At 45.4% G+C, this 8,496-nt stretch overlaps 1 protein-coding gene across 3 annotated transcripts; it reads right to left on the reverse strand.

Moving 5' to 3' along the window:
- Positions 1 to 611: 611 nt before the first annotated feature.
- LOC147432969 (uncharacterized) lies at positions 612 to 6,310 on the reverse strand. Of its 3 annotated transcripts, XM_086492711.1 has the most exons (5): positions 4,662 to 6,261; positions 4,030 to 4,257; positions 2,555 to 3,941; positions 2,173 to 2,458; positions 612 to 2,095 (listed from the first exon to the last, which is right to left on the reverse strand). In XM_086492711.1, exons 2-5 carry the CDS (start codon positions 4,225 to 4,227, stop codon positions 982 to 984), a joined length of 2,985 nt encoding a protein of 994 aa, XP_086348837.1. In that variant the 5' UTR covers positions 4,228 to 4,257; positions 4,662 to 6,261; the 3' UTR covers positions 612 to 981. The 3 variants fall into 3 exon arrangements, with proteins under 3 accessions (XP_086348837.1, XP_086348838.1, XP_086348836.1); XM_086492712.1 differs by having other exon boundaries at positions 2,173 to 3,941; positions 6,118 to 6,310; XM_086492710.1 differs by having other exon boundaries at positions 2,173 to 3,941.
- Between the last annotated feature and the right edge of the window lie 2,186 nt (positions 6,311 to 8,496).

Genomic DNA, 8,496 nt, shown 5'->3' on the forward strand with positions numbered 1-8,496 from the left:
AAGTGTGATACCAGCCTCACAAGCTAGTCTGCATCTACCAGCCTCGCCCTTCCTCCAGCTTGTCTGTACCTACAACAGGTCACACTCCACCTAGCTCGATTTCACTTTTCAAATTCTTCGGTGACCTGCTAGAAGCTTGGACCTATTTTCACCAAGCTTTTGCCCATCTCAAGAAGCTTCTTTAGCCCAAAGATAAAAGGACCTAGTCCTATGCTGTGCAATTGCCTAGATAGGACCCCTTTCATTTCCCAAAAACTCTGCACTTTTTTCAGGCCCATGATTTTAATCCCACATCTGTTGTATGCATTTCAAAATGGCACGCCAAGAATATATTTACCGAATGCACGAAAACCATATTAAAATGAGGCCAGTGCCAGACAATACTTGTGTGAACAAGGACTCACCGATTCATAAAGACAGGAACTACGCACCCCCTAAAGGCAGTCCACCCTTCTGAAGAAGGCGGGCTTGGCATTCAATCTCCTTGCAAAACATGGATTGAATAAGACCCGCAAAGTAATAATTAACTTGTCCCTAAATAACCACAAAACATAACTCTTCGAACCGAGACTAAAAAGAAAACACTCCAAAAATGACAACCCAACCAAGAATCCCTCAAAAAACATGTATCTATATATAAAATGATCGTCTACAATGTGCTATCAAATGCAAAAATGCCCCCCAATTCATGTTACATGAAATGCCTTGCAATCTAATCCTCAGGCCCTTTGATCACCAGGTACGAAGGAGTCTCAATAGATAACGCAGGAACCCTGTTTATTTACGAGGAAATCCAAGCAAAAAGACCTCTTAGCTTGTGTCCCTGGTTACAAATGATATCAAAACCAGGCCCCTCATTACACCGGGTCTTTACAATCAACCTTAAGGTCAGGCTCATAGATAGTCAAATGTAGGTGACCAAAAGCTGTGTAGTCCTTTCCTAGGTACAGCCTGCATTCTTACCAACTCCAATGCATGAGGTCATGACGGCCGCCGCCTTCTTGGAGCAACATCATCATCCGCTTCTCGAGTGTTTGCATGTTTGGACCCACCTGGAAACCTGCCATCTCTGCTAGAAGATCGACGGAAGTCTCGCCTCCTCTCATCATCTCTGTCTCTCCTGTACAAATTTCCTTTCTCCCTTTCCCTGTCACTCTCTCTAAACGGACTGACGCTTCGGTAATCTCCATCTTTTGCAAAAGGACCTGTGTACCTTACATCATCCTCTTCAATTCGCTTGGATGGTCTCACATCTAAGCTGTCATCCTTGGACTTCCTTAGATGAGTAGGTGCAACGGCGCTCTTTAAGGTTGGCGAGTGCCTGCTCCCAGCAAGGACTTGGCGATCACGCTCATCCGTAAGAGAGGAGCCATGAACGACATGGGGTGAAGTTCTTTGAGGAGGCACACGGGTGCGTGACAAGGGTCTCTTAAAGTCACGATCTTGATAGCTATCTGCATCTCTCTTGTCGCTGGACCACCTAGACGACGGAGGAGGAGAGCGTTGATTTCTTACAGCATTAAATTCTGAGGAGCCCATTGAGCGATGAATGGGAGGGGGTGTCCGTGACCTTACAACTCTGGAATCTGGTCTCATACCTGGCATTCGGGCCATCATATTAGGATGATCTAACGGATGTTGTCTGCGAGGCGACAGGCTCCTCCTTGAATCCAATCCCCCACCTCTATATCTGTCAATCATCCCTCTTCCGCTCCTGTCATGCATACTGCCCGAATACCCTGGACCAGTACCAGCTCCAAGACCTGCCCTCAAAGGATAATGTACCCCACCGTCCATGTCAACAGGTGGACCCCTGGCATGACCACCTCTCCCCACCCGACCACCACTGACCGTAGATCGTATCCCTCCTCTCCCAGGACCCATTCCATGCTTTGTCCCTGTTCCATCAGGAGCGACCACAAACCCACTATTGTCATTAGTAGGCCCACTAAAGCCAGAACCTGGCCTATGTCTCCCAGGACCCCACTGATTCATGTGGCTGGGCTGAGAATCCATCCATCCACCAGCTCTACCCCTACCAAAAATTCCAGGCCTCCTCGGGGGATCTCTGCCTCGGACATTGAAATTGTCGTCTCTGAAGGAGAAAAAAAACCAAACATCAGATCAGCATATTACATTATTGATAATGTGTAAATACGAGAGTAACTTTACCTTCTTCCATGCCTAAAACCATCTCTATCATACACAGCTTCGTCAGGATGTCTCTCCCCATAATAGCTATCTCCTCTAGCAGAAGAAAATCCATCTCTGGTGTTGCTCCGTATAGAAGATGGTCCAAATCGGCTTGCAGAGTGTAAAGTACCCCTGCCTGCAGGACTGCTCCATGAACCACCTCGCCCACCCCTTCGAGCAGAACCTTCCTTTGCTGCTTTGAGTGCCTCTTCAGCACTATTGAAACCCTCTGGCAGTTGATCCCAGCCTGTGGGTCTACTTCGACCTGATGATGTGAGCCTCTGTGGGTTAGGTTCTGATGTAGGCTGTCCAGCAACAGGAAAAGAGGATTTACACGTTTCACCTGCAATCGAAGCCTCACCTTCACATGGAGCATCTTTTTGTGACCCAGTTCCATCCTCTCCATTCCAGTTACTTTCAGCTTGCATCAGAGAGGTTCTATCCTCTACATCCAGTCCTGGATCATCAGCATCTCTGCAATCAGAGTCACCATAATCGACATGCTCCTCAAGTTCAGGTTCATAGTTCCAACCCTCAGCATCATCAGTAGAGGACTTCCCTTGTTTTCCGGGTTTAGGTCGTTCTGCCATGTCATCTAGATAACAGTGGGTCTCTGAAGGCTCATGAACATCCCTACCATCTGAAGACAAATCACCATCCCAGGAGCCACATTTGCCTGGATCAGGAAAATCTGCCGCATTTGGAACATTCCATGCACCTTCTACATGCACTGCAGGAGGCAACGTTTGCCCTTCTTCAACATCTCTGTGTTCTGAAATCTTGGAAATGTCTTCCTCAATTATGGCTTGCTCTTCGTCCATCTGCTCCCCTGTGTCTGGATCCTCTTCACCGATCTCAGGATCATTTACAGCATGTTCTCCAGCCTCTAGCTCCTCCAGAACCTCTTCCCCTGTATCAGGCTCCCCCTGAAGATTATCTTTTGTAACCTCAGCGTACTCCTCAAAAATGACTTTTTCACCCCCTGACTTATCTTCCCCATAGTCTGGGCCTACTTCCAAAAGCTGCCTAGCATCGTCATTGCAGCTCACTTTCTGATTAGTCCCTGCAGAATCCATACTCGGTGATCTAGGAGGGCTTACTTCAGCATACTTAACTTCGGTGACCTTTATTGTATCCTGTTCCATTGATGCATCCCAAGCTGCCATATCTGTATTCAGATCCCAATGTAACCGATCATCCCTACTGAAACTGTCAGATTCAGATCTTATCAGCTGCCCATCTGATTTAGCTTGAGAACATAATTGATCCATCTCCAAATCTTGTACAACTTGCCCATTGATATTCTCTATGGAACCCTGTTGAGCTGAATTATCACAATCTTTGTCGAGACAATTTTTCAAGTTCGCAAAAGGCTGCTCCTTGAGATCCGACTTACAAATGTGAGGAGCTTCAGCTTTCTCTATTACTTTTATAGATGGCATGTGTGAGAAAGGGGGCAGACGGGCTTGAGACATTGTTGATGGCACGGGAATCAGTACAGAAGATCTGGGAGATGATGCTGAAGAAAACCCAAGAAGCGACGAACTTGAAGATAAAGTCGTAATAATTTCTCCGCATGGAGCTGATAACTCTGAAGGAATGGATCGTGGCGATCTGGCCTGCCAAGGAGGTGAGCTTGGCGGTGGAGACGGAGACCGTGTTGCTTCCAAAATTTGAATCCTCCTCTTCTTTATGGGAACAACTGCAGGTGAATCGTTAGATTTTCGAGTGTGAGTGGCTACTCCAGCCTGTAACAAACAACCCCATTTCAAAACAAGCATTAGCACCACTAAATGCCTCGACAATCTCAGTGGAATTCAAAAAAGTATACCCTACCTTTACCGAATCTGCCTCCCTGGAATCCAGGTCGGAAGCTTGCGCCATGGCTTTCACATTATCCCCTCTGCTGGACTGGGTTTCAATTTTGACCTCCATATTTTTTATCCCATTCTCCAGGAAACGAGACCGTTTTGCCGCATGTGCACCTGACATAAAGGAGGTAATGGGCCGTTTTATACCCAGACTATGATCCATTCCAAAGCCAGCGCCACAAGTACGCAAATCCTGAAATGAGAAGCAAGTGTAATCAAGCACAAGAGGAGTGACATGGAAACAAGAGAAAAACAAAAGAATGCCTAAATTTCCCATCCTACTAAAAATCACCAAACTTCCCTTGAAAATTTTCAAACATTCGTATTATTTTGCAGAGATGAACAGGGCATTGGCCAACTCCAATTAAAGACAGACAAAACTGGCACACACTTTTCAAGGTGTGAGTTCCCATTGACTATTAGCAACAGAAAACAGCCATGCAATTCCCCCCAGACCTGGCAGCAGCTTTGCTTGGCGGCAGATATCTCAAGTTTCACCTACTACTTACAGGCAAATTAACACCAAGAGAACTCACGATATCAAAGGGTTCTAATTTCTATTGCAATATTTACAGCTGGTTAGAAAACACTAATCACCTGGAACTGTACATGCTAGAATCACAGAGTATAAGAGGGGTAGCAAGGCTCCAAATCCAAAAATGCTTCCCTGTTGTTGAGCTAGCTAGTTATATCTTGCAATCTCTGCAGACTTGCTTAGTAGGCTCTTTCAAGCAACACTTCCAATGTCTCAGATGGCTCTGTATAATTTTGTGCTTCACCCTACAGAAGCCTGTAGGGTGGCGGCATCTTGCACCCACCTGATAACATGTTCCTTTGGAGAAACTCTGTCGAACAGGGGGAGCAAGGGCCCTGCACACGTCACTCATTCAAAGGAACTCTTCTGAACTCCTTTATGGTGATGGGGACATTGTTGGTACCTGTTCAAGCACGCACATTCATTAATGCAAATACGACACTGCCACATCAAGCCCAAATCCTTCGAGTCTATGCGCAATGGTGCCGGTGCTACTGCTCCGCTCACCGATCATTGGAACATTCCCCTGTACATGCCAAGTAAGGGCTTTAACCCATGATCTGGAAGTAGAGCCACGCGGTCCAAAACAATGTAAAATAATGCCTGCTGGTCTTAAAAGGGTTTGATCCTGGCAATAGGGGTGCTCTACTCCAGCACACTGCCTGCATCTGGTGGTTTAATCACCCTGATATCTGCCCTCATTTCCCCACCCCCTTGACGACCAGTGGGAAAACTGGATTGCAAACCTGTATCAATGTCACTTACTAACCATCCTGTGCTAAAGACCCATTCCAGGGCAGAATTGACACCAGATGCTGCTGAAACTAAGCTAAACATGGAATCTGGATAAGGAGAAAATTTACAATTCAAGTATCCGTGGCTGTAAGGACTGCACCCCGCAAAGCAAACCAGCCATATCAGCCAGCTCAAGACACCACAACAACGGTGCCGAGAAGGAAAAACCTACATATCGTTGGACCAAGCTTTTGCTACGTTTCATACAGAAGTTTGTTTGAACAAACATCTGCAGCAACAACAGCTCTGTCTGTTAATCGCTCATTCAACACATGCCAGGAGTCTTTCAAATATAATTGTGTCATATTCCTTCACGCTCAAGTATCTTGCTGAGCAGTGTTACAAGATCTGATTCAAAAGTTGCACCAATTCATCTGTAAGGCCACTTACCGTCTCATCTAAGTCAAGAGCCCTAATCTGATAACCTTGTCCACAGACCAGCAATGATAAACCTGAGAAACTATTTCCTACGCACAAGAAACTAGCGAATCTGAAGATGTGCCTTAAACCTGCAATGGTGTTCACCTGCTTGCATATCTGTTAAAACCTGTTAAGTAAACCTTTTCATCATCCTTCCAGCAACCTGTGCAAATTTGGGGAAACCTCGGAAAGAGCTTTAAAAACATCCTAGAATTCCTGTGCTAATTCCAGCCATAGATAACCCAAAACCCCTGAAAATCACCCACAAGGAAAAACAAGACTTTTTCTTTCAGAGAGCTGAACCTGGCAAGAATTTGTGCAAAAAACTCTGTATAGGTGCTCGATGAAGCTCCGGAAAACGGGATCAAGGTACTTGTTGACTCTCCGCCAAAAGTTCACGTGTCTGCGGTTGATAATTGCCGCTGTCTGCAAATGCCTTATCAGAAATAGGGTTTCCAGCCAGACCTTTGATGGAGATCGAGAAAAAGAACTGGATTGTTATCTGTACACCGCGAGATCGACGCTCTCTCCCTCTGTGATGCGTGACGAAGGTTCCTCCCTTCGAAACCTACCTGCGAACATCATCCCCATCTTTTAAGGCTCTTTACACCAGGACCTCCTACCCGAGTGACTTTTGAGGTCACAATGGGCACCGTGGGTAGGCTAAAAATCTTGTGGCTAGACTTCGAGAATCGACCCCTAGTACCTACTTTGCTTTGCTTTAGGTATTTTATGGGGTAGCCTAGAACGCTAAGAGCAACCAGTGTTCACAAAAACCCGGCCTTCAATGTATTAAAACTTAACAATTCTCAATTAGTTTGGAGGGTCACCTTGATGGAAACCAACCAAAATTGGATGCAAAAACCCTAAAATTTTAACTAAAATCCGAGAGATTTCCAATTCTCTCCTTTTGCTCGTTGGTTGCTAAAAAAGTTTTTGGTGAACACTACGAACAACTATTCTTGCTTGGTCAGCCTTGACATAGTAGTCAACGTATGAATAGGATAGTATGGGTATTAAATTCTTTATAAACAAAAACTCAGTACTCATAGGTGTAAATGTGTAGTAGTTAATGTGTAAATAGGATAGTATGGGTATTAAATTTTATAAACAAAAACTAATAGCACAAAGCGAAAAGGTGTAAATGTGTAAATATTCATCATAGTAGTCAAAGTGTAAAAAGGATAGTATGGGTATTTTGTTTTTCATAAACAAAAACTAGTAACACAAGGGAAGGGGCATTGATAAGGGAGATGTGTGTGTGTGTGTGTGTGTGTGTGTGTGTGACCTCTTGTACTTTGGCAAGGCTTCTCCCATCAGGTAATATAACCTCCGAGGGGAATAGGTCTGAAGATTCAGGGGGTGCAGTGAATGGAGTATTCACATGCACACTCTCTAGAAGCATGGGGTCTACGTTGGTCATGAATGGTGAATTTTCTTTCCCACCCTATTCATTCACATCGTTAACTCCATGTTCGGAGTGAGTGGCTCTACTATAAGTCTCCTTCAAGCGGCTAAGCACGCTTGGCCCAAACTGTGGGTCCATGGCATGCATGTCTTGGCTTGAACTATCAAGATTAGGCATCGGGTAACCTTCCTTGACGTCATAGTGAGAGGAAGAGTCACTTGTTAACCCTCATGCACATTCCTATCACCTACGACGGATGCTGTATTAGTTATTTGGTAGAGTAAGGTACCGGGCTTGTTGGTCCAATAGGAAAAGGGTAAGAGTGATCGCCGATGAGAGTGCACTCTAACTGGAACATTCAAGGGATTAGTTGGCTAAGCATGGGCGCCCAAGTGCGAATGGGGCGAGCTCATATAAAAGTCAACTAAACCTAAAATTCACTCATTCTCTCATTTGTGCAATTGAAGAGTGCTCTTGCTCCATCTCCATCTTCTTCTTCTTCACCTCTTGGTGTGTGTGTGTGTGTAAGCGTGAGAGAGAGAGAGAGAGAGAGAGAGAGAGAGAGAGTGATCGAGCATTGCGACGACAGCACGACGGCGGCGAACCGATTGAGCGCGGCGCGGCAATAGCTCCTTCTTCTTCGCGGCGAGGAATCCTGCACGACAGCAAACGTAGAGCGGTGAGTGACACACCATTGCTATCTTTGACCTTACTAGTTTAGGCTTGTTGTGTGCTTGGAGCCATTTGTGGCTCGCACACAGTGTATCGGCAAGTTCCTTGCATTGACACGTGCGATATACGCGCACATTTTTGGCGCCGTTGCCGGGGAATGCCATACACTAAGCTTGAGTGGCACTATGTGCTTCTTTTGTGGTGCAATTTCAATTGTAGGAAAGGTAGGGAAGGAAGGTGTGTGTGTTGAGAAGAAGGATTTTGTGTTGCTATTGTGTATTTCTTTGTTAATGAAGTTTTGAAAGGTTACTGTGTTTTCTCTGTGCTAAGGTATTAGTATTAAGGTTGTTAGTTCTGTGTAATGTAAAGTACAGTAAGTAGGAAGTAGATCTGTGAGAGCTAATGAAGTGTGTTAGTGTGTAACAGTAGGTGTATTAGTTGTAAGTAAATAGGTAGAGTGTGTGTGTGCTCGTGCGCAGGCCGCGGCGACCTTATCCCAAAAAAAAATAAACAATAATAAAATAAAGGTAAGACCGGGATCGGAAATATCTCCCATACCCAAGCCCAGACCCAAGCCCAAGCTCACGCTCAGGCTCAGACTT

Source organism: Adiantum capillus-veneris, chromosome 20 (genome assembly GCF_014529385.1).
Source record: "Adiantum capillus-veneris isolate H3 chromosome 20, ASM1452938v2, whole genome shotgun sequence".
Taxonomy (NCBI): Eukaryota; Viridiplantae; Streptophyta; class Polypodiopsida; order Polypodiales; family Pteridaceae; genus Adiantum; species Adiantum capillus-veneris.